General features: G+C 45.3%; 1 protein-coding gene across 5 annotated transcripts in view; it reads right to left on the bottom strand.

Moving 5' to 3' along the window:
* Positions 1 to 1,006: 1,006 nt before the first annotated feature.
* LOC131721198 (integrin alpha-D-like) overlaps positions 1,007 to 27,402 on the bottom strand; it is a 35,743-nt gene continuing 9,347 nt past the window's right edge. For 3 of the 5 annotated variants that reach the window (XM_059014584.1, XM_059014582.1, XM_059014583.1), the window contains exons 6-31: positions 25,771 to 25,885; positions 22,809 to 22,939; positions 21,485 to 21,630; positions 20,189 to 20,339; positions 18,595 to 18,730; positions 17,681 to 17,757; positions 16,796 to 16,922; positions 14,990 to 15,132; positions 14,579 to 14,719; positions 13,582 to 13,785; positions 12,836 to 12,966; positions 12,566 to 12,726; positions 11,836 to 11,987; positions 11,509 to 11,637; positions 10,729 to 10,802; positions 9,616 to 9,757; positions 8,970 to 9,080; positions 8,318 to 8,397; positions 7,529 to 7,612; positions 6,813 to 6,885; positions 5,531 to 5,626; positions 5,326 to 5,403; positions 4,670 to 4,777; positions 4,229 to 4,327; positions 3,577 to 3,687; positions 1,007 to 2,913 (exon numbers count right to left, since the gene is read on the bottom strand). In XM_059014584.1, the coding sequence (XP_058870567.1) occupies positions 2,854 to 2,913; positions 3,577 to 3,687; positions 4,229 to 4,327; positions 4,670 to 4,777; positions 5,326 to 5,403; positions 5,531 to 5,626; positions 6,813 to 6,885; positions 7,529 to 7,612; positions 8,318 to 8,397; positions 8,970 to 9,080; positions 9,616 to 9,757; positions 10,729 to 10,802; positions 11,509 to 11,637; positions 11,836 to 11,987; positions 12,566 to 12,726; positions 12,836 to 12,966; positions 13,582 to 13,785; positions 14,579 to 14,719; positions 14,990 to 15,132; positions 16,796 to 16,922; positions 17,681 to 17,757; positions 18,595 to 18,730; positions 20,189 to 20,339; positions 21,485 to 21,630; positions 22,809 to 22,939; positions 25,771 to 25,885 (3,060 nt within the window). In that variant the 3' untranslated portion in view covers positions 1,007 to 2,853. The remainder of the gene's footprint in view (positions 2,914 to 3,576; positions 3,688 to 4,228; positions 4,328 to 4,669; positions 4,778 to 5,325; positions 5,404 to 5,530; positions 5,627 to 6,812; positions 6,886 to 7,528; positions 7,613 to 8,317; positions 8,398 to 8,969; positions 9,081 to 9,615; positions 9,758 to 10,728; positions 10,803 to 11,508; positions 11,638 to 11,835; positions 11,988 to 12,565; positions 12,727 to 12,835; positions 12,967 to 13,581; positions 13,786 to 14,578; positions 14,720 to 14,989; positions 15,133 to 16,795; positions 16,923 to 17,680; positions 17,758 to 18,594; positions 18,731 to 20,188; positions 20,340 to 21,484; positions 21,631 to 22,808; positions 22,940 to 25,770; positions 25,886 to 27,402) is intronic. The other 2 variants (XM_059014585.1, XM_059014586.1) reach the window with 2 other exon arrangements.

Genomic DNA, 27,402 nt, shown 5'->3' on the forward strand with positions numbered 1-27,402 from the left:
ATATAATATATTCTATATAAACTGTGAGACTAATCGTCACTGTATTTGGTTTATACTCAATATTGCATGTGACTGATGCATTGTGCGATGACAGTATATTTAACCATGCTTATATTAAGATGAAACTGACGCCAGTCGGAACAGCACACTAACCTTACTTTGTGAGAACTAGAAATGTTTTATTACACTTACATTCAATTCATGAAAAGCTGAACTGTTTTATTACATTCAAAACAATGTATGTGCAGTAAGCCATGCAAACCAAGTGATTATACAAATGTCTTGTGTAAACTTCAAACAGCGTGGTTTTGTCATTTAAAAGCATGTCCAGGTATTGTGCAAATTCTAAATAAATTATTAACAGCTGGCTTATCAAGCATGCAAAAAAGAATGTCAACTCCCATGGTTCTGCTGGGTGTTTAACAGAATAAGGGTATTCAATGCAGTTGATTGTAATCCAGCGTGAGGCTCAGCTGCTAACGTGGGAGGTGATTCATCCTTACCTTCAGAAACAATCACATATTGTCGTGCTACACTTTGTGGCACCCAGAATGGACCGTTCCTCTTCAGCAGTACATTGTGTCTGGTGGTGGGCCATTGCCAGTGAGGCTTGATTAACATTATACCTTTTGTTCAAAGTGCGTTGATTCCCGGGACAAATTAAAGACTGGTCCACTTACGGACACAAAGATAGCTTTCCTTTCCTTTTTATAATCCTGTTATTTTGTGGGTTGGCTCAAAGTATTTGCTCCAGTACCACAAGGGTTAACTGTAATAAATCTTCTCAGCAAGAAGCAATGAATATTTTCTCTTTACTAAAAGCATGAACATTAAAAACTGATTTCATCTTTACAGTCAGCACTCGTTTCTGTCCCCTCCCATCACAGGCTCCCGAGGGACAAACGAGAGGGGCTGTTTTGTGAAATGTGCTTGATTACAATGCTGAACCAGAAACTCTATCTATCTACCCCTCTCTCTATATCTACACACACCATTATAACAGATATAATCACTAAACACTATCTATCTCTCTCTATCTCTCATTATTATTTATTTCTTAGCAGACACCCTTATCCAGGGAGACTTACAATTGTTACAAGATATCACATTATACATTATTTCACATTATACAGATATCACATTATTTTTACATACAATTCCCCATTTATACAGTTGGGTTTTTCACTGGAGCAATCTAGGTAAAGTACCTTGCTCAAGGGTACAGCAGCAGTGTCCCCCCACCTGGGATTGAACCCACAACCCTCCGGTCAAGAGTCCAGAGCCCTCACCACTACTCCGCACTGCTGCCCTCTCTCTACCTCTCTCTCTACCTCTCTCTCACTCTATATCTATCTCGCTCTATCTCTCCCTCTACCTCTCTCTCTCGCTCTCTATCTCTCTCTCTGTCTCCCTCTATCTCTCCCTCTCTATATATCTATCTACACACACACCATTTCAACAGATATAATCACTAAATGCACAGCAAATGTCATTTCTAAATGTACAGTAACATGCAGTTTGTACTACAGCACTGGAAAACAACAGTTACAATACAGTTCTGTGCTGTAATAATAATAATAATAATAATAATAATAATAATAATAATAATAATAATAATAATAATAATAATGTATTTTATATAGTGCCCTTCATACACAAATCTCAAAGCACTTTACAGAAAGATTAAAACAAACCTAAAAACAGTAAACACATTACAAAAACAGCAGCTGATAAAAATAAGTCTTTAGTCCCGGTTTAAAAGCCTCAGTAGGTTTCACAGTCCTTCAAATGTCCAGGCAGGCTATTCCAGAGGCGAGGGGCCACCGAAACAAAAGCTCCCGATCGCCCAGAGTGCACAACCTTGTCCTGGGCACAAGCAGTTAAGCACTACTGGCAGATCACAAACCCCGCTGCGGTACATAATCACAGAGCACGTCCTAAGACTGTGTAAGATTTTAAAAGTCGTGTAATCGATGCTAAGGTTTACTGGCAACCAATGAAGAGATGCTGAGATTGGGCATATGTGATCATGCTTTCCTGTTCTCTTCAAAACCCCTGCAGCACTATTTTGCACCTGCTGCAGCCTATGATATTAGTTTTGAAGAGACACTAGTAAGCATCACAATAGTGCAACCTTGATGAAATAAAGACATGTTTTAGTTTCTCGACGTCGGGCACGGGTAAGGATGAGCTAAGGCGAGCAACGTTTCGGAAATGAAAGAAGGACACTTTGCAGATGTTCTTAATGTGAGCCTCAAAAGAAATGGGACTTTAGCAAGCAAAACGCGTTTTAAGAAAAACACTGGAACTACAGTAATGAGAAAAATATATACGTGCGATAGGAGCGGTACTGTCGGCTGGCTCTTTATTAAACACAATATGACATTGATGCAATACTGTAACTTTCAACTTCGTTCAGCTGCTTAAAAAAAAAATCGCTCGCACGTCTTTTTTCAACTGGTAAAACCGACATAATAAAGCAACGAAGGCGCACATCAGTCGGCTGCTTACGCATTCCCGCCGCTTCCTGTTATTTTTATTTTTAAGCCGGGAGGATGTGGCGGGACGGATAAATGAAACCAGCGTTATGCTACAAACGTGCGCGAACGGCTACATGTCGTATTTGATAATGGCAGCAAAGAGGTCCATGTCACTCTCACGAACGTCATTTTTCGTGTTGGACAATGTGAGATCTACAAAAGGCTGCTTATACATGTTGAAGATTTAGTGTAGTTATTTTAGCACAGCTTGAAAGAATAATTGGCTTCAAATGTATGTGTTGTTTGATACCAGTTTGATACTGGGAACGAGGTTGGTTTCTATGGACTGGTTTCAGGGTGCAGGTAGGTGGTTTTAACTTTCTTGCTCATTGGTCGTTAGTGGCTCCGACGAGTCTCTCTTGAAAAATCCAGCCTGAAAAATTAAAAAAAAAAAAAAAAACTGTTTTAGAAAGTTTAAAAGCCTGGGATCACATGGAGAGTCGTCAAAGACAGTTGCGTGGGATGACCACTAGGTGGTGCAACTGTCTCCCCAACTACTTTCCTGTCAATAACCAATCAACTGCTTCCCCTATTGACTGACATGCTTACAGCCAGTAACATGATCCAGAGGACACAGGAAGTGCAAACAGATAACCACAGAATAAGGCAAAGAAACCGAGAGCTTCCGTTAACCCCAAGCAGCACCAGATATCATGTGTTTAAAATGAAAATACATGCATGTGTTTCTTTCAAAACTGAACATTATTATTTATTTCTTAGCAGACGCCCTTATCCAGGGCGACTTACAATTGTTACAAGACATCACATTAATTTTACATACAATTACCCATTTATACAGTTGGGTTTTTACTGGAGCAATCTAGGTAAAGTACCTTGCTCAAGGGTACAGCAGCAGTGTCCCCCACCTGGGATTGAACCCACGACCCTCCGGTCAAGAGTCCAGAGCCCTGACCACTACTCCACACTGCTGTTTAAAAGCTGTGAACTCAATGGCTGTGATTTAAGACAGACAAAAATATGAATCCTGAAGCTTGTGGCTGTCTCAGAACATGTGGTGTGGGTTAATAGCACTGACCTTGAAGAGAATGACAAAGATCAATAGCAGGATGAAGAGCCCCCCCAATGTGCTCCCCAGAATGATCGGGACGTAGTTCACTTCAACAAGAACCTCCAGGTCTGTCACAACCTGCCAGGGATCAGAAGCTTGTCAGAGACACCCAACACACACCGACACGTAGAAACGCATACCAGAGTTAAATAAAGCAGTGTGATGGTAAAGCATTGAAGCACTGAGGAGGTACAGCTGTGGCCAAAAGGTTTGCATCACCTAGACTTTTAGGATTGAGACATCATTCAAAAAAACAAGGCACATACGGTAATCTTTTAATTAACATCATGCAATCAAAGAAACTACAACATCGCAAAAGTCTAACAGCAGTAATACAGTATTTCATGTTAGATTCCGAAATTTATATGGAAAAGTACAAAGCAGTGTATAATTCAATATGTTAGCATTATTCAGCAGGTTTCATTGAAGCAAAATTAGTTAGTTCTATAGGGTGATGCACAGCTTTTGGCCATAGATGTAATTTCAAAGGGTCATTATCCTCTCTGGGGCGACTGTTTTTACATCTCACAGCTGCAACGGCTCTGGATTCAAACCGACTCGTTTGACACCCCTCTCTCGAATGCAGTGGTCTCTCCCGGTCTGGGGTACAGACACGCACCTGTGCCTGGTGGTACTTCCCGTCGGGGTACTGGGTGTATTTCTGTTGATTGTAGGACAGGAACCCCCAGCTCTCCAGCTTCAGCTTCACTTCCCTCTGCTGTGAGGGAGACAGGAAGTGAGGTCATGCAATGTGATGTCACGGCCACTGTGTTTCAGTATTTCTTTCAAAACTAGACAGTTGAGACCTACATTATAAAACATTATATGCAAAGTGAATATGCATGTAATAACGCTGCCCGGCCACTTTATTAGGACCTGCCCCTAATATTGGGTCACCGTTTGCCCTGATCACAGCCCTGGCGTGGCTCAGACTCCACAAGGTGCTGGAAGATCCATTCCCTTGTTAATAATGAGTGCAGAGATTATAACTAGTTTATATGTATTTTCATAGCTCTTTCTATTGCACAGATCTTTGTTTGACAAACTGACGATTACTAACCGTCTTATCCTTTATGACATTCCCTGAGAAAGTGAATCTGATTGGCTGCTCCTTGGTCAGCTGATCGATGGCGCAGTGAATCACGCGACAGAGAGTTCCCTGGCAGCCCTGGACCACCGTCCAATCAGAGAAAGAGAAAATGCATAAGAGAGCCAATCAGAAGACAGCAAAGTAGTCATTTTCAGAATTCAGCATTTCAGTTGAGATTTTGACTAGGTAGCCCATTCCATCCCCTCACCACTCTCTGTATGAAGAAGTGTCTCCTTCCTACTGTCTATTAACCCCTAATTTCCAACTCTGCCCTCAGCTCCTCGTTTCAGTGCTGCACTTAAAGTATTGGTTCATGTTAACTATGTCAACTCCTTTTAAGATTTTAAAGACATCAATCAAGTCCCATCTAATTTGTCTTAGTTCCAGGCTCAGTAGAGTGAGTTCTTTCCTCATTTCTCTCTCCTGCGAGCCCTGGGACGAGTCTGGCTGCCCTTCGCTGGACTCTCATCAGAACCACCTTGGACTGAACCTCTTGCCTATAGAACCCATTCTGTTTGCCTTTTCAATGCTTCAGTGAGGATTACAACACCGCGGTCTCTCTCTCTTGGCGGGCCTGTGAATCCTACATTCTCGTGCCCAGCATTACGGCTTCTCACCCACCTTACCTTTGCTGTAGAGATTCTCTCATGCTGATAATCAGTTTGATTTGAGTTCCCCTTCACTTCGCCCTCATTAACACAGGCCTGGGGAGAGAGGGAGAGAGAAACAGTGAGATCACAAACCATAAACAACACATGTCTTGCACGTCCATTTTATAATATAGATCTGAAATGTTATGATCTTTATTTTAAAACATGATTGCTGGTTTACCTGCGGTATAGAGATGTTCCATTTGAACCCGTGTTCAAGTTCCAGTGGAACTATAAAAGTCATGTTCACTGGAGCCGCCTTGGCCAGGTTCCTCACCTGACCGAAAAACAAAAGAGAAATTAAACTACAACCATCTCAGTAAAGTATCTACAGCCACACTGCTTCCTTCCCTCCCAGTCCCTCCTCAGCTCCACTAGAGCCACACTGCTTCCCTCCCTCCCAGTCCCTCCTCAGCTCCACTAGAGCCACACTGCTTCCCTCCCTCCCAGTCCCTCCTCAGCTCCACTAGAGCCACACTGCTTCCCTCCCTCCCAGTCCCTCCTCAGCTCCACTAGAGCCACACTGCTTCCCTCCCTCCCAGTCCCTCCTCAGCTCCACTAGAGCCACACTGCTTCCCTCCCTCCCAGTCCCTCCTCAGCTCCACTAGAGCCACACTGCTTCCCTCCCTCCCAGTCCCTCCTCAGCTCCACTTGAGCCACACTGCTTCCCTCCCTCCCAGTCCCTCCTCAGCTCTGACCACTAGAGCCACACTGCCTCCCTCCCTCCCAGTCCCTCCTCAGCTCCATTAGAGCCACACTGCTTCCCTCCCTCCCAGTCCCTCCTCAGCTCCACTAGAGCCACACTGCTTCCCTCCCTCCCAGTCCCTCCTCAGCTCCACTTGAGCCACACTGCTTCCCTCCCTCCCAGTCCCTCCTCAGCTCCACTAGAGCCACACTGCTTCCCTCCCTCCCAGTCCCTCCTCAGCTCCACTAGAGCCACACTGCTTCCCTCCCTCCCAGTCCCTCCTCAGCTCTGACCACTAGAGCCACACTGCCTCCCTCCCTCCCAGTCCCTCCTCAGCTCCACTAGAGCCACACTGCTTCCCTCCCTCCCAGTCCCTCCTCAGCTCCACTAGAGCCACACTGCTTCCCTCCCTCCCAGTCCCTCCTCAGCTCCACTAGAGCCACACTGCCTCCCTCCCAGTCCCTCCTCAGCTCCACTAGAGCCACACTGCTTCCCTCCCTCCCAGTCCCTCCTCAGCTCCACTAGAGCCATACTGCTTCCCTCCCTCCCAGTCCCTCCTCAGCTCCACTAGAGCCACACTGCCTCCCTCCCAGTCCCTCCTCAGCTCCATTAGAGCCACACTGCTTCCCTCCCTCCCAGTCCCTCCTCAGCTCCACTAGAGCCACACTGCTTCTCTCCCTCCCAGTCCTTCCTCAGCTCCACTAGAGCCACACTGCTTCCCTCCCTCCCAGCCCCTCAGCTCTAAGTTTGAGGTGTTGGGATGGTTCTGAGACTGTACCTCATAGGAATGCTCCGCTAGTTTGCTTTCCTGGAGACTTCCTGTAAAGTTCAGGTACTGCGTTGATTCAGCCCTGGAGGGAAAAGCACAAGATCAAATGAATGAATCCTTTCAGTAAGATATTTGATCATTTTATAAATGCCACCTTAAAAAACAGAGTTATTCGGCCATCTCAGCATATAACACTAAACAATATTTAGCATTCTGAATGACTTTTAGCATTTCACCCGATACTGAAAGAACCACTATTGTGTCAATTGAAGGAACTGAAAACAACACATATGCTTGCATTAGGGCTCTTTCCTCTCAATAACCAATCAGCTGCTTCCTTTATTGACTGACATGCTATCAACCAGTAACATGACTTGGAAGACACTGCTAAGGTGAAATGGTCTAGGGAAGTGCAAGTGTAATCGATTTCCTGGGAATAAGGCATACAAACTGAGAACCCAGTGTAGAAACCAGATATCCTGTTTTAAAATGAAAATACAGGATTGCTATAACGTGTGTCTTTCGAAACTGCACATTTGAGAGCCATGTATCTGATGAAAGTGAAAAACAGGTAGGAATTATGGAATATAATATAATTTCATTTGAAAACTCCTTTAATCTTTAGTTAAACTGCAACAATGAATAATAATAATAATAATAATAATAATAATAATAATAATAATAATAATAATAATAATAATAATAATAATAATAATAGCACTCACCCCCTCACAATGACATTAATTGGCTGTAATACAGGAATCGAATCTCTTGCAAAGTTATCTTCTAAAGTTAAGTTTTCGTTTTTACTGTAAAAAGGGAAATGTTTATTTTCTTGACATCCTTTGATATAAAGCTTGCTCCATACAATACAGCCCCTTAGAAAAGTTTACCACAGTCTTTTGCTAGTCTGCTTGACTCAGTTAAGTTTTAATAACACTGATGAAGGCACTAGAGCCCAAACGCTGGTCTGCTTGACTCTGTCTCTTCTAGTTTCAATAACACTGATGAAGGCACTGGAGCCCGAACGCTGGTCTGCTTGACTCAGTCTCTTCTAGTTTCAATAACGCTGATGAAGGCACTAGAGCCCAAACGCTGGTCTGCTTGACTCTGTCTCTTCTAGTTTCAATAACACTGATGAAGGCACTAGAGCCCAAACGCTGGTCTGCTTGACTCGGTCTCTTCTAGTTTCAATAACACTGATGAAGGCACTAGAGCCCAAACGCTGGTCTGCTTGACTCAGTCTCTTCTAGTTTCAATAACACTGATGAAGGCACTAGAGCCCAAACGCTGGTCTGCTTGACTCGGTCTCTTCTAGTTTCAATAACACTGATGAAGGCACTAGAGCCCAAACGCTGGTCTGCTTGACTCAGTCTCTTCTAGTTTCATTAACACTGATGAAGGCACTAGAGCCCAAACGCTGGTCTGCTTGACTCAGTCTCTTCTAGTTTCAGTAACACTGGTGAAGACACTGATACAGGCTCCAGCTGCTTGCCTGCTTGACTGACTCTCACCTCCTGGCTGTCACGTTGATCTCCAGGCTGTCCTTCAGATCATCAGGTCTGGACACGGCAAAGGAGGCGAGCAACAGCACCTGGAATACAGGGCTCTGTTAACAGTGTGGAGGTGAATGGAAACACCCCGATTAGGGCTGCAACAATCACTACTCAACCACTACTCAATCACTACCCAATCACTCCTCAAACATAATCACTACTCAAACACTACTCAACCACTCCTCAAACACTACCCAATCACTCCTCAATCACAATCACTACTCAAACACTACTCAAATGCTTCTCAATCACTACCCAATCACTCCTCAATCACTACCCAATCACCCCTCAAACAATCACTCCTCAATCACTATCACTACTTAAACACTACTCAAACACTGCTCAATCAATAGTCAATCACTCCCCAATCACTCCTCAAACACTACACAATCATTACTCAAGAACTACTCAAACACAATCAACTCAAACACTAAAGCACAATCCCTATTCAATCACTACTCAAACACAATCACTACTTAAACACTACTCAAACACTCCTCAATCATTACTTGAGAACTACTGAAACACAACTCAAACACTAAAGCACAATCACTACTCAATCACTACTCAAGCTCTACTCAATTACAACTCAAACTCTGTGTTTACTCACAGTGGCTCCTTCCTTCAGGATAGGGGCGCTGACTTCACAGGAGGTCCTCTCCAGCACTGCCTTCCCCGGGATCCTGACTGCAGTGCAGGCCAGACTCACGCGCCACGTGGACTGCAACAGAGACACTGAGGTGAGGAGCTGGTCAGAGCAGAGCCAGTGTGCTGACCCATGCGACACGCGCATGGGACTGCATGCTGACCTATCGGAGATCCATTTCCATCGCTTGAATGTGGTCTTCACCATGCTGGTGTGCAGTAAATGCAGAGAGAAGCATCTCAGCCCCCACGTTGTATCTGAACTGATCTCAGCTTTGGAAGCACTTATAGTGACAGGACATGGGCTTATATATGAAACCAAAAGAGACTGTACAGTACACTAGCTGGTGTAAGCTGATTGTATTGATGTAAAACCTCTATTTATCCAAGGTAATTGTTTATATGAAGCTCCCAAATCAAGAAACCTTATAAAATACATACAGTAATTCAATCTCTTTACCTGTAAACATCTAACCTAGAGTATGACACTGTTGTGTAAAAACCAGAGATTCAGGGCTGAACAGCGCACAGCAAGGCAGATTAACAGGGGCGCTCGGAGCAGGTTTGAGTAGCTGAACGAGGGTCCGTGTGAGCGGCCGTGTCGCTGGTACCTGCACCACGATGGCTTTCGTGAAGGAGAGCGCTGCCGGGTAGAGCAGAACCACCTCACTGCTGTTTGAATCCTCGCCAGCATTGGTCAGGTTCACTATGACATTCAGAACGAAGGACGAGCTCGCCACAATGAACCGGGAACTGCAGGAGAAATGAGACCGGGAGAGGGGCCAGGGAGAGAAGGGCAGAGGGAGAGGAGACAGGGGAGAGAGGGGCCAGGGAGAGAGGGGCAGGGAGAGAGGGGCCAGAGGAGAGAGGGGCAGGGAGAGAGGGGCCAGGGGGGGAGAGGGGCAGGGAGAGAGAGAGAGGGGCCAGGGGGAGAGGGGCAGGGAGAGAGGAGACATAGGAGAGAGGGGCAGGGAGAGAGGGGCCAGGGGGAGAGGGGCAGGGAGAGAGAGAGGGGCCAGGGGGAGAGGGGCAGGGAGAGAGGAGACAGAGGAGAGAGGGGCAGGGAGAGAGGGGCCAGGGGGAGAGAGGGGCAGGGAGAGAGAGAGGGGCCAGGGGGAGAGGGGCAGGGAGAGAGGAGACAGAGGAGAGAGGGGCCAGGGGGAGAGAGGGGCAGGGAGAGAGAGAGGGGCCAGAGGAGAGAGGGGCAGGGAGAGAGGGGCAGGGAGAGAGGGGCCAGGGGGAGAGAACAGGAAGGAGAGAGGGGCCAGGGGGAGAGTGGGGCAGGGAGAGAGGGACCAGGGGAGAGTGGGGCAGGGGGAGAGAGGGGCAGGGAGAGAGGAGACAAGGGAGAGAGGGGCCAGGGGGAGAGAGGGGCAGGGGGAGAAAGGTGAGAGTAGAGGGGAGAGGAAAAAGAAAGCGGACAAAAAAAGACATGAGGGAAGAGGATAGAGGGAGTGGGGAGAGGTGAAGAGGGGGATAGTAAGGTTGGAGAGAGAAGAGAGGGAAGAGAGAAAATATGATATGTATTAGGACCGACAAACAAAAAACTAAATTAAATCACAACTGGAAGTTTAGGGTGCATTAAGAATCCTAAAGACACTCCCCTAACATGAATAAAGCTCATTTTTCTCAGCCCTCATGTCACTGTATGTAGTAATCAATAAAGCACGGCTGCAGGGAGACCCCAGTGAGACAGTCTCTCTCTGCACAGTCCTCTCACTCACCCGGAGAAGTTAAAGGAGACGCTCAGATCAGCAACACAGATGTCATCTTCTCCACAAATCTTCTCCAGTGGCAGCTGAAACAGCAAGCAGCGATCCTTTACATCCGATCACCTGCACCTCCTTACCTGTGTAATATCCTAACACTGCAGCTCACAAAACCATTCCCTAAAATCAAACCTGTTTTACACTTCCATTAGGTCTATAAGGCTGAAATTAGCAATTTTAAAAGGAACGCATGTTACCGCGCACATGCATTTCCATTTGAAATCAGGAGGTCTGGTGTTAATTTTGGTTAAGGAAGCTCTCAGTTTCTATGTTGTGTTCTCGGATTGTCTGTTTGTGGGTCGTTTCACTCTAGCAGTGTCTTCTGGGTCAGGTTACTGGCTGGAAAGCATGTCAGACAACAAGGAAGCAGCTGATTGGTTGTTTACAGGAAAGAAGCCAGTGAAGGGGAGGGGACAATGTCACTCTTTCACCTTGTGTAGTACCAGATTTAAAAAAAAAAAAGTCTTGTTTGCTATGACATGTGTTTCTTTCAAAACTGCACATTTTAGATCTATATAAGAAAGTGCACGGAGGAGAAAAATGTACAGAACTATTTTGTTAGCTGAAATTACTATAAAACGATACTGTCATAGACACAGATATAATAATATATGCTAGAGCAGCCTTATCGAAGTAATAGTTTGGGTTCTATTTTGTTTGGGTGGACAAATGTCCTCCCCTTTAATTGGGACCAGTCAGCTGAATGAGATGAAGTCATAAATATTTGTCTCTCACCTGCCCTGTGAATTCTGTGTTGCAGTCGGGGGTCAAAATTGGCCTCAGGCCTCGGGACCCCTGAATCTCCTCTCCGCTCACTGAGAAACTCCCCCGGACCCCCACAGGAGAGTAATCCTCAATACAGTCCTGAGAGAGGAGAGCACACAGAGAGAATCGAACCAGCCTCACTCACACACCCCAAACAATGTCTGATGTTTCCAATCCTTCTGAGCGATTCTTATCAATAGCAAAGATGATTTTGTGTGTTTGTTAAAACAGTGAAAATGCAAAATGATGACAATCGCTTTGCTTTTACAAAAGACAGACAGACAGACGGACACTGACCGGAACTCTGATCTCCTGGACCACACACTCCCGGTCCTTCACAGACAGGCTCTGAGACACCTCCCCCGCGGTGTTGCTGAAAAGCAGCCGACTCGATGCTCTTCCTGGGTCGAGCTCCAGAGAGATGTTAACACTCATACTGAGAGAGCCTGCTGAGGAAACACAAACTCTATCTCTACCCTGCCCTGGACTGGATACTTTTTCTTATAGGGCTGAGGGAGAGAGCAGTTCAGTCTCCATGCCTCAAGCCTGCCCTGGACTGGAGGGAGCACCCTTTCTCTTAGGGGGGTGAGGGAGGGAGGGAGCAGTTCAGTCTCCGTGCCTCAAGCCTGCCCTGGATTGGAGGGAGCACTCTTTCTCTTAGGGGGGTGAGGGAGGGAGGGAGCAGTTCAGTCTCCGTGCCTCAAGCCTGCCCTGGATTGGAGGGAGCACTCTTTCTCTTAGGGGAGTGAGGGAGGGAGGGAGCAGTTCAGTCTCCGTGCCTCAAGCCTGCCCCGGACTGGAGGGAGCACCCTTTTCGCTTAGGGGGGTGAGGGAGGGAGGGAGCAGTTCAGTCTCCATGCCTCAAGCCTGCCTTGGACTGGAGAGAGCACTGTTTCTCTAAGGGGGGTGAGGGAGGGACGGAGGGAGCAGTTCAGTCTCCATGCCTCAGGACTGCCCTGGACTGGAGGGAGCACCCTTTCTCTTAGGGGGGTGAGGGAGGGAGCAGTTCAGTCTGTAGTTCACTCACCAAAAACACCAGCGTAGAGCGGCTCCACACTGACACACACTGTGGCCAGGGCAGCAGGGTCAGTGTAGCTGGATGGGCTCCCAGCGCAGTGGAATCTCTCCTGAGGCAGAACAGCAGGAGAGAACGACACGGACACTGAGACATTGACTACCGGCTGGGACCTGTCAAGAGAACGTAGGAGCTTTCATTTCATCATTCCAGCCAGGAGTCAAGCAGACCAGCGTTTCCGCTCGTTTTTTATGAAAAGCCCAAAACACAGTGACCTCTGACCTCAGAATGACGACAGCCCCCTTTGCTCCGACCGCGATGTCCGTCATCCCGTCCCCGGTGACGTCACCGGCGGCGTGGACAGACTGACCGAAGAACTGCAGGCTGGGACTGAAGGACATTCCCTCGAGTTTCTAGGGAGAGAAAACAGCGGAAAGCAGAGTGGAGTAGTGGTTAGGGCTCTGGACTCTTGACCGGAGGGTCGTGGGTTCAATCCCAGGTGGGGGACACTGCTGCTGTACCCTTGAGCAAGGTACTTTACCTAGATTGCTCCAGTAAAAACCCAACTGTATAAATGGGGAATTGTATGTAAAAATAATGTGATATCTTGTAACAATTGTAAGTCACCCTGGATAAGGGCGTCTGCTAAGAAATAAATAATAATAATAATAATAATAATAATAATAATAATAATAATAATAATAAAGCAGGAAAGGAAAACTTGAGAGACAAGCAGGTCCTTTGTGATGTAGCTTAGATATTTATACTAGGTCTTAAATGTAATGGATTTTACATTTCCCCTGATGATAATATAAGGGATTTTTACAGGATAGGACAGAGTAAGAATTAGTAATGAAATGCTTAATCTCAAATTGATAAGCAATTCTGCCGATATATGCACAAATATACGATATACAGACAGATGGATGAATGGACAGATATACCCTCCACTATATCCCCTTCCCAGGGGATGAACAGAGATGGGAAGATGTACCCCAAAACCTCGCTAGCAGGCCTGTAGCGCTCACCTGGCTGTACCCCGATCGCACCCCCCTCCTCTCCCCGATGAAGATATAGACGCTCCCGTGCCAGTCGTTCTCCAGCGGCGCTCCGATGGCGATGTCCGACAGATTGTCTCCGTTGAGATCGGCCGTCCGAGCGATCGCTGCTCCGAATCTCCCCAAGAGATTCCCATGAGAACCATAGAGGGAGGAATTGCAGGAGACATTCCCCTGGACATGGAGAGAGGGACAGAGAGTGAGACATTCCCCTGGACATGGAGAGAGGGACAGAGATTGAGACATTCCCCTGGACATGGGAGAGGGACAGAGATGAGACATTCCCATGGACATGGAGAGAGGGACAGAGAGTGAGACATTCCCCTGGACATGGGAGAGGGACAGAGATGAGACATTCGCCTGGACATGGAGAGAGGGATGGTATAATATGTATAATATACCCCCTGCAGTTACTGGCACGAGCCACTGGGGGGACCCAGTGTACAAGAAGTCCATTCAAGTCTTTCTAAATGCCAATTCAACACACAAAGCAATACTTACAGTATTTAGGTTTCTATAATATGAGAAATACATTGCATATGTTTTTATTGGTAAGCATGAACAGACATTTGTGGAACTGTTTTAATTAAAAAAAATAATGTAATTGTATGTAAAAATAATGTGATATCTTGTAACAATTGTAAGACGCCCTGGATAAGGGCGTCAGCTAAGAAATAAATAATAATAAATAATCATTTCAAAATGTCACAATATTTATTAATGTTTATTGATTTACATTTTCAAGTGGCCATTTTTTAATTTTTTTACAGTTAAGCATCTGGAAAACTACAAAGCGTTGTGTTATTCAATATGTTAACGTAACATTATTCAGCAGGTTGCATTGGACTTTATCGAGCCAAATTAATTCTATAGGGGGATGCAAAACTTTTGAACAGAGCTGTAGTTTGCAGCCGCAGCCAGCTGTGACAAACTCAAAAGAACGAGTAGACGCGCAGTGCCGACTCACCGCTGGCTCCAGCACGCACACAGTCACCCTGCCCCCGACTCCCTCCTGGTGGAAGAGAGGGGCTCCAATCAGCAGCAGGTCTGTCTGTCCGTCTGCATTGACATCCACCGAGCAGAGCTCCGAGCCGAACGCAGACCCGATCTGGAAGAAGCAGGACCATCAGAGAAGCCGGTGCCTTCATTACCTGGGAATGGGTGAGTGCCCGAACACTAACTCGCGTCTCATTAAAAAAGCTGTTTGAGGATTTCCAATCAACTAGGCTATTCATTTTTATCCCTGTTGAATTTGTTTCTTTCCACGTTTCTTGATTGATTAGTCATGCCTTCTTTGCATCTGTCTGGAGCCCCTATGCACAGCAGCAGCTCAACCTTGCTTTGAGTTTTAAACGCAATAGACAGTAAGCAGCCGTACCTGTTCCCCCTGGATGTGCTGAGTCTCGACCCAGTTTGAGTTTCTCTTCTGGAACACGATCACTTTGCCCTTGTGTCTGTATCGGGGCGCCCCCAGAAAATACAGAACCCCCTGTCCAGTCCGGCCAGCCGCCACAGAGTATCCTGCAGGACAGCAGAGCCCAGGTAAAGAAACAGCAGCAACAGAAGACTTCCATAAGTCCAGTCACTATATACACCATGTACACCCAGTCACTATATAAAAGTCTCAAATGTGCAGTTCTGAAAGAAACACATGTTTTATCAAACATGTATTTTTACTGTAAAAGATGATGTCTGGTATTGCACTGGGTTAAAGAGATCTCTGTCCGCGAACCGTGCGCTTCCTGGGTCACCTGGGTTGTGAAATGGTCCCCACCCCTTCACTGGCTTCTTTCCTGTCAATAACCAATCAGCTCCTTCCCCTTTTGACTGACATGCTTTCAGCCAGTAACCCAGAAGACGCTGTAGTAAAGTAGTAAAGCAGTAAAAAGCAAGGCACGCTAACTGAGAACTTAGTGCAGTACCAGGTGTTTGTTTTAATATGAGAATGCATGTTTGCATATAATGCGTGTTTCTTTCAAAACTGCACATTTGAGACCTGTGTAATTAGTTGAAGTGCTAAATGATTTATGGATATACCATAGGTTACCCTGGCTTGTTTTTTTTAAAATATGCTTTACCATGCTTCCCTATGCTTTACCGGACCTCTCTGTGCTTTACAATGCTTCCCTATGCTTTACCAGACCTCTCTGTGCTTCACAATGCTTCCCTATGCTTTACCACACCTCTCTGTGCTTTACAATTCTTCCCTATGCTTTACCATACCTCTCTGTGCTTTACAATGCTCCCCTATGCTTTACCATACCTCTCTGTGCTTTACAATGCTTCCCTATGCTTTACCAGACCTCTCTGTGCTTTACAATGCTTCCCTATGCTTTACCATACATCTCTGTGCTTTACAATGCTTCCCTATGCTTTACCAGACCTCTCTGTGCTTTACAATGCTTCCCTATGCTTTACCAGACCTCTCTGTGCTTTACAATGCTTCCCTATGCTTTACCATACATCTCTGTGCTTTACAATGCTTCCCTATGCTTTACCAGACCTCTCTGTGCTTTACAATGCTTCCCTATGCTTTACCAGACCTCTCTGTGCTTTACAATGCTTCCCTATGCTTTACCACACCTCTCTGTGCTTTACAATGCTTCCCTATGCTTTACCAGACCTCTCTGTGCTTTACAATGCTTCCCTATGCTTTACCAGACCTCTCTGTGCTTTACAATGCTTCCCTATGCTTTACCAGACCTCTCTGTGCTTTACAATGCTTCCATATGCTTTACCATACCTCTCTGTGCTTTACAATGCTTCCCTATGCTTTACCACACCTCTCTGTGCTTTACAATGCTTCCCTATGCTTTACCACACCTCTCTGTGCTTTACAATGCTTCCCTATGCTTTACCACACCTCTCTGTGCTTTACAATGCTTCCCTATGCTTTACCACACCTCTCTGTGCTTCACTGTGGGAAACTCTTCTAAGGTTCATTGCAATTACTGTGCTGTGCTAAGGTGCTTTCGTCTAAGTTCAGGAGCTGCTCTTCAATTCTAGATGCCTGCCACAGACACATGTAACAGAGGCTAGATCAGCCAGTGGCTTTACAGAAGAGCCTCCACTTTGGATTAAGATGCTCAGCCTGAACGAAGCAGAAACAGCAAGAGAGAGCAGACTTGCAGAAGGCTAGATTCCTCGTGCATTAAACACAGTGACTGTGTGGAGGTCCAGATACCCAGGTAAGACGTCTTCATGTCCGGGTCCTGAGAGGAGGCATTTATAAAAGTGCTCTGGCCATCCCGTACCTCCACCATTCCTCCAGACCAGTCAAAGGATCCCACAGCTCCCAGTAACAGCGCCCCCTGAAACACACACCAGTATCTCAACAAGAACCAATCACAGACACGGGGCACCACACTGGAAACCAATGAAGAGCCTAATACCGGGGCTTAAAGCTAAGGGAACTGAATCTACTTAGCCAAGAACAAATTATAAAAATGAAGTCTTTAAAAACTTAACAGGAGTTGACAAACCCTAACCAATACTTGAAGCACAGCACAGAAACCAGTTGGAAATTCAGCGAAGAGACAATAGACTTAGGACAGAGGGAAGGAGACACTTCTTCACACAGAGAGTGGTGAGGGGATGGAATGGGTTACCCAGCCGTGTTGTTGAGGCTGAATCACTGGGATCCTTCAAGACCCAACTTGACAAAGTTCTGAGATCAATCAGCTACTGGGAACCAGATGAGCTCTGATGGGTTGAACGGCCTCCTCTCGTTCGTAGCAAGTTATTTTAATTATTAATTCCGCAGCTATTAATCCTTCCCTTGTCTGTTTATGACGTGTGTAATCATTCAGAGATTTGCTATTACATCTCTAAATCTGGCTTTACTCTGAACTTTTTCTGAGTGCATCTGGAGAATCCTAACTGCCAGGCACTAAACAGACACCCTCATTCCAATCAAACCATGTGACCACGTAACCTTTCAACTCTGCCATCCCCATCCATTCTGCATGTGCCGTATAGTCACGCAACGAGAGGCGTGGGCTTGCATTTGGGTGCATGCTGTTCTCTGTGCACCTGCACATTCAGATCCATTCACATTTGTGCAGGTTACCTCTGCGAAAGCAGCGCTGAAGCCGCCCTGGGAAAGCTCCATTTGGAAGGAGCTGAAGTTGGATCTCTTGTTGGTCCCTGCAGAGAGAATGCAAAGCTATTAGATGCACTGTGAAGTCGAGAGGCAGCTACCAGGAGACTGCTTTAATAAACACTCAGCTACAATTCACTTCAATGAACTACTTGCCTGACTTAGATCTATGTTTGGCTAGAGCTTTATTCAAACAGCGCCATCTAGTGATATGCCACTTTGGATCAATTTTTTTTTTTTTTGCCGACAATACACTGCTGTGCACTAGATGGTGCTAGACTTAGTAATGTAAAGATGCTGGCTAATCTAGCCTGTGTTACAGGTATCTATGTCAGGCAGCTAGAACTGAAGAGCAGCTCCTGAACTCACAGCCAAAGCAACACAGGCTTATCAAATTATTATTATTATTATTATTATTATTATTATTTCCAGGGCGACTTACAATTGTTACAAGATATCACATTATTTTTATATACAATTCCCATTTATACAGTTGGGTTTTTACTGGAGCAATCTAGGTAAAGTACCTTGCTCAAGGGTACAGCAGCAGTGTCCCCCCACCTGGGATTGAACCCACGACCCTCCGGTCAAGAGTCCAGAGCCCTAACCACTACTCCACACTGCTGCCCCACTGTATTTGAGTAATTGCAATAGGAATCACTATTGGAAGCATCATAAAAAGGTAAGGGAGGCGATAACAACATGTACTGCTATTGGGAAGCAATTTCCTAAGGGAATATCAGAGTGTTAATAAATCAACAGAAATCCATGCATTGACACTTAGACTCTTCACCAGGACGATTAATCGATTAACGAGTGTTTAATTGAGGCTCGCAAACAGTAACACAAATCGATTGCAGAACTTTTCAGCCCACCATCTTTACCTTCAATGGCGAATATTCTTTCCTTGAGTTGTTCCTGGATAGAGCTGAGGGCGTCAAAACTGTCAGCGTTAAAGACGTTGCCGTCCGACGCTATGGCTTGTAACTCTTTTAGAGAGGTCTTGAAGTCACTGCCGACCTGAGAGAGGGGGAGGATGACAGAGGGAGAGAGAGAGAGAGAGCGAGAGAGATGAGAGAGAGAGAGGGGGTGAATGAGAGAGGGAGAGAGAGAGAGGGATGAGAGAGAGGGATGAGAGAGGGAGAAGATGGGAGATGGAGAGGGATGAGAGAGGGAGAGAGATGGAGAGCGAGGGGGTGGATGAGAGAGGGAGAGAGAGAGTGAGGGGGTGGTTGAGAGAGAGAGGGAGAGTGAGGGGGTGGATGAGAGGGAGAGTGGAGGGGGTGGTTGAGAGGGAGAGAGAAGGAGAGGGGGTGGTTGAGAGAGAGAGGGAGAGTGAGGGGGTGGATGAGAGGGAGAGTGGAGGGGGTGGTTGAGAGGGAGAGAGAAGGAGAGGGGGTGGTTGAGAGAGAGGGAGAGTGAGGGGTGGATGAGAGGGAGAGAGGGAGAGTGAAGGGGTGGATGAGAGAGAGAGGGAGAGGGGAGGGGGTGGTTGAGAGGGAGAGAGAGGGAGAGTGAGGGGGTGGATGAGAGAGAGAGGGAGAGCGGAGGGGGTGGTTGATAGAGAGAGGGAGAGCGAGGGGGTGGATGAGAGAGAGAGAGGGAGAGAGAGTGGGGGGGTGGATGAGAGAACATACTAACAATAAGAAAGTCAGCTTATCAAAGTATTTTAGTCCAAGTATTTTGCATAAAAATAAAAAAAATACATTATTCAAATACTGCGTTTTTTAATAAGACCCTCAGGCTAGATCAACCAGAGGGTCTTATAGACTAAGTGACAGCGCCATCTAGTGATCTGCCACTTTGGTACGTTTCCTATGGTTTTGCCGGCAATATACTGCAGTGCACTAGATGGCGCTGTTTCTTTCTACTCTAGAGGTAAGTACATGTCTAGGGCAGGCAGCTAGAACAGAGCAGCCCCTGAACTCAGCACCTTCACAACTTAAACAAAAAACAAACTATTTGAGTGACTGCATTAAGAGCCACTCAAAATCACAGCAAACATGGAGTCATATAATTATAACGAAACGAATAGTGCAGGTACTTTCAGAGTAATTCCCTTTGGCGTGTTTTTTTTTGTCGGCAGATATTTATTGAAACGTAAAACAAGCCTTTTTAAAAAAAAACGTGTTAATTTCCCAACAGGAAAAGCTGCCTCTCTCTCGTTTGAGTTCCTACATTTCTCAGAGTTTAATCGGAGGTTCAATCTCGCCCAGAAAAAACAGCAAGTGAAATCAAAATGACTTTCTATCAAACGGACAACAGATAGCAAATAACCACAGATAGTTTGATCGCGACAGGATCTCTATTACATCCCGCTGTCAGATATTGATTGGGACTCAGTAGTTGTGTAGATTAGCTCTTTGTTTTGTTTCATGAACACGTTCTTATTAAATGTAATCAATACCTAACAACTTAAAACCCTTTTAAAGGGTATGACTAATTGTGGCTCAACAAAGCGGGCACGGTGCCTCTTACCCCAATGGCGTATCGGATTATCCCGCGTTTCTCTGCCAGCGGAATAACATCCTGGAATGTCAGTTTGTCGTTAGACAGTCCGTCCGTGATCACGATGAGAAGCTTCTTAGATTCCCGGCGCATTCCTTTCACCTCTGTGAACATTTCATCTCTAAAATCAAAGACAATAACTCAGCGGTTAGAGAAAGGGGTCTCGATACCAGGAGGTTCAAATCCCGGCTCAGCCACTGACTCCCTGTGTGTGACCCTGAGCAAGTCACTGAACCTCCTTGTGCTCTGTCCTTTGGATGAGACGTCAAACAAACGAGCTCCTATTGGAAGTGACTCTGCAGCAGCAGCAGCAGCAGTTGATGATGCATAGTTCACCCTCTAGTCTCTGTAAGTCGCTATGGATAAAAGCGTCTGCTAAATGACTCATTAATAATAATAATAATAATAATAATAATAATAATAATAATAATAATAAGTACGATTACAAGTCACGGATGAGAATTCACTGGTAAGGATTTCATTGCTGTGTACAGATCTGTGTCTCATACATTTTTCCATACATCTGGAGAACTGCATATCCAGTTGTCAGGGAACTTCACATTAACATTATATAACTTAAGCTATTGAGATCATCAGATAGTGAGGACACAGGGGGTGTCTGTCTGTCTGTACATCCGTCCATCTGTAGGCCACACTGTGGGGAGTCAGGCGTGGTTAAACCCTTCATTATCTTTTTTACCTCATAGCGGTGGCTCTAATTTAGAATTTCCAGCCAGGGCAGGAGATTGCTGTTAACATACTTGTTATCATTAAGATCCTTCTACTTTCCCATGATTGTTGCTGAATAGTTGCACACAAACTCTCTTGTGGCTTGTATAGGGTAGTGGAGCATGAAGAGTCACTAGGAGATCTTGTGATTTTCTCGACATTCTCTAGGCTAGATAGTTAAGGATATTTTTTTTTTTCAAAAAGTATTTGAAGATATTTCACGATTAAAACACAACAAATTTCAAAGTAGAAAAAATAGTGTTGTTGCTTTTTTGTACAGCACAGAACGATCTTTAGCAGAACTGTTTCCCATCTTTGATGCAGCTGGTGCATCATTTACAGGAAGCAAGGTTCCTAAAGGCAGTGTAACAGCTAGTGCATCAATAAGGCAAATGTTTGCTGTATTTACTTTTAAATGATAGGATTTACACTACGCTTTCAAAATGTGTATTTTCGCCGGGAACTGCATATGACAGCAATGGGTACATTTCATGGAAATTATGAACTCCATGAAAAGCATTTTAGATGGTTGCTCACAGCACGTATTTGATTGCGCTGGGAGTGTACGTGTTTCCCCTCGTCTGCTGGACATGTTGCATCAGCACATCCGGGTTTCGATTGTACCGGAAGTTCTCAAACTGGAAGACAGGCCGGGTCACGGTGGAGAACTGAGCCGCGGCAACCTGTGGAAACAACACGAACACATTGATACTGTCATTTACAAGCATCTTTCGCAGTCCGAGCTCTGCACTCAATACAGTAAGCAGCTTCAACTGGATGGGTTAGTCTGTCACAAAATAGGGCGGCCCAGGTACTTTCTGAGTAATTCCTTTTAAGAAGTTTGAAGTTGTTAGGTATTAATGAAATGGGTTCAAAACGTGTTGATTAATCAACACCAATCTGTCAGTGTGATTTAATAGAGATCCTGTTGTGATCAAACAAATTGTTTCCTTAGAAATGCCCAGCAAACACTGGCCACTTGGCACAGCCAGGAACCTGCGCTCCCCTGACTGTGTGACTCCCCCTGCACACCACGCGGCCGTGCCTTTACCAGGGGAGACCCTCGGGGACCCCTGCGCTCCCCTGACTGTGTGACTCCCCCCTGCACACCATGCGGCTGTGCCTTTACCAGGGGAGACCCTCGGGGACCCCTGCGCTCCCCTGACTGTGTGACTCCCCCCTGCACACCACGCGGCCGTGCCTTTACCAGGGGAGACCCTCGGGGACCCCTGCGCTCCCCTGACTGTGTGACTCCCCCCTGCACACCACGCGGCCGTGCCTTTACCAGGGGAGACCCTCGGGGACCCCTGCGCTCCCCTGACTGTGTGACTCCCCCCTGCACACCACGCGGCCGTGCCTTTACCAGGGGAGACCCTCGGGGACCCCTGCGCTCCCCTGACTGTGTGACTCCCCCCTGCACACCACGCGGCCGTGCCTTTACCAGGGGAGACCCTCGGGGACCCCTGCGCTCCCCTGACTGTGTGACTCCCCCCTGCACACCACGCGGCCGTGCCTTTACCAGGGGGAGACCCTCGGGGACCCCTGCGCTCCCCTGACTGTGTGACTCCCCCCTGCGCACCACGCGGCCGTGCCTTTACCAGGGGAGACCCTCGGGGAGCCCTGCGCTCCCCTGACTATGTGACTCCCCCCTGCACACCACGCGGCCGTGCCTTTACCAGGGGAGACCCTCGGGGACCCCTGCGCTCCCCTGACTATGTGACTCCCCCCTGCACACCACGCGGCCGTGCCTTTACCAGTAGAGACCCTCACATCCCCAGAAGACATTTGCTTTCAGTAAAAGGAACACAGCTCTTGTCAATGGCACTGTTAAAGAAGGGAAGCAGACTCTATGAAGCCTCACCTGTGCTTTGGGGTCGGTGAACATTCGAATGGTGTTTTTGATAAATGTGTTCATGGTATTAAAATCCTTGGAAGTGATGCTCACAGAATCGTCAAACAGGATTAATGCATCAAGGCCAGAGTCAGTGCATTCTGAAAGAGACAGCAACAGGTTACCCATCCCAATGGATCGGCCCATCCCAGCACACCCTGGGACCCCACCAGGGGGATCCAAATCAATAGGACAGAATCGAATTGTTCTTAAATGTTCCTAGCGTTTTAGATGGGCTGTTCCATACCGGTATTACTCTCTGTGTAAAACACTTTCCGTTCTAAACTTTTTCCACACATACCTTCTGTCTCAACCCAATCTCGGTGCTTGTGTCTTGGGTTAAATTTATCTAGACCGCTTAGGGTTTTCTTAACTTTGATCAAGTCTCTCTCTCCCTTCTTTTTCCCAGGCTGAAGAGATTTTGTAAGCTGTCTGTTTTGTCATGTATAACACAAATAGGAGCCAATCAGGTTAAAGGAGTGAACATGCACTGATGCAGCAGTGTGGAGTAGTGGTCAGGGCTCTGGACTCTTGACTGGAGGGTTGTGGGTTCAATCCCAGGTGGGGGGACACTGCTGCTGTACCTAGATTGCTCCAGTAAAAACCCAACTGCATAAATGGGTAATTGTATGTAAAAATAATGTGATATCTCGTAACAATTGTAAGTTGCCCTGGATAAGGGCGTCTGCTAAGAAATTAATAATAATGATTCTGATTGGTCAATTACATGCATTAGGATACAGCTCTGGCCAAAAGTTTGGCATCACCTAGAATTTAAGGATTGAGACATAATTAATATATATGAACATAATTTAAATATATTATTTAACATCATGTGATTAAAAAAAAAAAAAAAAAAACTACAAAATGCTATTGCAAAAGTCTACCGGAAGCCATAATACTCTTGCATTAGTATTTCATGTTAGATTTTGAAATGTCACATTTTTGTTGTCAGTTTTTCGTTAAGTATATGGTAAACCACAAAGCGTGTGCAATTCAAAATGTTAACATAACATTATTCAGCAGGTTTCATTCCACTTTGGGGAACAACGTGTGTTAATTCTATAGGGTGAAGCTAAACTTGTGGCCATAGCTGTACAGTTAAAACTCCAGCTCCTAATATATCCCCTACGCCTCACTGCCCTCACAGCTCACTGAGTCCTGGGATCAGCCCCGGAATTAGCTGAGTGAGGAATTCACTGTAACTTGTAACAATTTTAGCATTTTAATATACCTTTAATAATCTTTTAATCTACTCTTTCTTGCTGAGAACTGAACTTTTTCAGTACATGCAATAGCTAGGGATGCATGGAGAGGTGACATCTATTCTTTGTTAGGTGAGGAGTTGGAGATTGCTAAACTCTCTCCCCCTCTCGGAGGAATGTATGTTGTTCCAGCTAGAGCAGTGCTGCCCAAAGGAGAGTCCCTATCCAGCAGGTTTTATAGGTAACCTTTAATCATTAATTTCTTAACGCCTGGAACATTTTCATTGTGATCAATTAAGCAGGTGATTTGCTAAATGAAGTAATTGAGAGATCATTTAGAGATTATTTGGTAGAAAAAAATGAACTACCCTTTTCAGCCCTCAATGGCCTGGATTACATGCTGGGAAAATGTCATGACTTATCTGTCTACTGTCATGACTTATTTAAGGTGGTACGGCTGAATTATAATTTTAGATCATTTTGGTTTGTTTAATTTAACAATTCCTGCTTTGAAACTTCATGATGTATTTGATTTTTGTATAATGTATTACATTTGTATTCAAACATAAACCAAAACTAACTAAAATTGTAATCCAGACCGTACCACCTTAAATAAGTCATGACAGTAAACATGTCATGACATTTTCCCAGCATGCAAACTGACCCAATGACCAGAGTTCCCTTAAGTTATTTGCTTAATTGATCAACTTCCATGTGTTCCCAGTCTTTAGAAATTAGCGATTTAGGGTGACCTACAAAGCTTACTGGATAGGGGCTCTCCAGGACCGTGTTTGGGCAGCACTGAGCTAGAGGGAGGGGGTTCAGGTCACATGGGTTACACGTGGGTGACACTGTAGCACTGACTCCCAGTTGGAAAAAGAGAGAGACAGCTGACATCGCCAACTGTTCAGATTCCAGCAGTAACCTCATCTGTCAATCTGTATTAGGGCTAATTCATATACACTCTAGTAGTAATGCATTTCTCTGTGTAATTTTACTGGTAAGCCTTGTTTTCTTACATGAGTTACGAAACAGAAGTCTCTAAGTTAAGCTGTTGGTCATTTCTACAGCTTGGATATTTTCTTTCTTACAGATACTGAATCCGCTGTGTTTCAGTGAAATTAAATGGTAGTTTTTGTGTTAGATTAGAACTGAATTGAAATATTGTTTAATTGTAACAGTTTGAGTCCTGTAGTTATTCCATGGGTGAGGACAGCCAGAAACTCAGGAGGAGCCCCTCAGAGCGTCTATAGAACAAGTGCAACGGATGGAAAAGTGACATTTAAACGCAGAATTAGTTTCCTTAAATCTCCTTAGCAACGCAGTTTGGAACACTGCGGTCATTCTGTCGTGGGATCTGATTGAATTTTCAAAAGATTCCAAAAGATCTGCTAAATATTCAATGTGTGTTTTTCTGTTTATTTAGAGGGATTATCTGTTATTAGTGGTTAGGGCTCTGGACTCTTGACCGGAGGGTCGTGGGTTCAATCCCAGGTGGGGGGGACACTGCTGCTGTACCCTTGAGCAAGGTACTTTACCTAGATTGCTCCAGTAAAAACCCAACTGTATAAATGGGTAATTGTATGTGAAAATAATTTGATATCTGTATAATGTGAAACAGTGTATAATGTGATATCTTGTAACAATTGTAAGTCGCCCTGGATAAGGGCGTCTGCTAAGAAATAAATAATAATAATGACCCTCCAGCCTGCTCAATGCACCAGTACCTTGAAAAGCTGGCTTGAGCGTCTCCGAGACATTGAGGTTTTCATTGAGCAGGAAGCAGACTCCATTGAGAAAACTGTTCCGGTCGCAGTAGTGAGACAACCTGGGACCACAAGCCTTAGAGACAAAATCAAGAATCAGATACACCCGATCAGTAGGTCTTTTCAATGTTTAATTATCAGGAGCTCACAATAAATCCCTCCCCTTTAGAGGATGTGACTGGGGTTCTGCATTGGAACACTTTGTTAATTATACAACAGGTTTCACCACTTTGACTTTAGGAGTCGTTTCTGATTGGCTGTGATCGAGTGGGGCGGAGATAGCCAAAGCCAATCGGAAAGCGTCGGGTCTGACTGACGCCCGTTTCGTTTTGATTTTCCTCCGCTTGGAAATCTCTGTTCAGAAGCAAAGGATAAATTGAACTGACTTCATGACGTTTCAGTCCAAATAAATACATCCTCGAAAAGGTCACATTTATTGCACTATTTTGCGAGTCCCTGAAAAATAACCATTAAAAAGAAGCAAACATTTTTTTTTTTTTATTTAATTTGCCACATTCCTGCCCAGTTCTGTATGCGGTCTAAATCCTTGTGAAGCTTTGAACAATGTTTGCATAATGAATGTGTTTTTTTCAGCTAGGAAAATGTGAGATCTACAAAGTGATCCTGATACACAGTACATAAGATTTACTGGAGTTCTTTTGGTAGCTATCTGTACTTTACGCGAACACAGTTTCAACACAGCTTTATAAGGGACGGCTGTTTATCCAGCCCAGTGTCTAAGAATGACTGAAAACGAGAGAGACAGTCAAGGAAGCTCAATGTTAGTATCAACCTTCTGTTCCCTGTTTAAAGTCACAACGTAAAACCAGCGCTATACTAAAAAGGGGAAATAAAATCAATGCTTCTTGACTGTAGTTTTAGTAGAAGGATCACAAACCAGGGCAGCAGTGTGGAGTAGTGGTTAGAGCTCTGGACTCTTGACCGGAGGGTCGTGGGTTCAATCCCAGGTGGGGGGACACTGCTGTTGTACCCTTGAGCAAGGTACTTTACCTAGAGCGCTCCAGTAAAAACTGTATAAATGGGGAATTGTATGTCAAAAATAAAGTGATATCTTGTAACAATTGTAAGTCGCCCTGGATAAGGGCGTCTGCTAAGAAATAAATAATTATAATAATCAGGTATAACATATATAAAGTAAAACCTGTCTAATCCAGCATCACTGTGCTGGATACAGTGTGCTAGTTTATAGATGTCCTGTAAAAATCAATACAAAGTATTTTTTTTTTTTAAAAACTGATTCCCAGATCGTTTTTTGGACTGCACAAAAGGAACACGCCATCGTTTAAAACACAAGCCACAGAGCCACGTGACTTCAGATCACATCACTGCAGAAGAGCCAGCTTCCTCAGATTGGAGAAAAATTCCAGCAGCTACATAGCTCTGAAAGGTGGAGTTTTGAAAGAAACACATGTTGCTGCAATCATGCATTTCCATTTCAGATCATGGTATCTGGTGTTACAATAAGTTAGTTCTCACTTCCCATGCCTTACAGGAAACTTTGTCAGTCAATAGAGGAAGTGGGGACCATTTTTGACCAGACTAACAGATCTTTCTTTCACCTAGTGTCAGATA

Source organism: Acipenser ruthenus, chromosome 48 (assembly GCF_902713425.1).
Source record: "Acipenser ruthenus chromosome 48, fAciRut3.2 maternal haplotype, whole genome shotgun sequence".
In the NCBI taxonomy this organism is placed as follows: Eukaryota; Metazoa; Chordata; class Actinopteri; order Acipenseriformes; family Acipenseridae; genus Acipenser; species Acipenser ruthenus.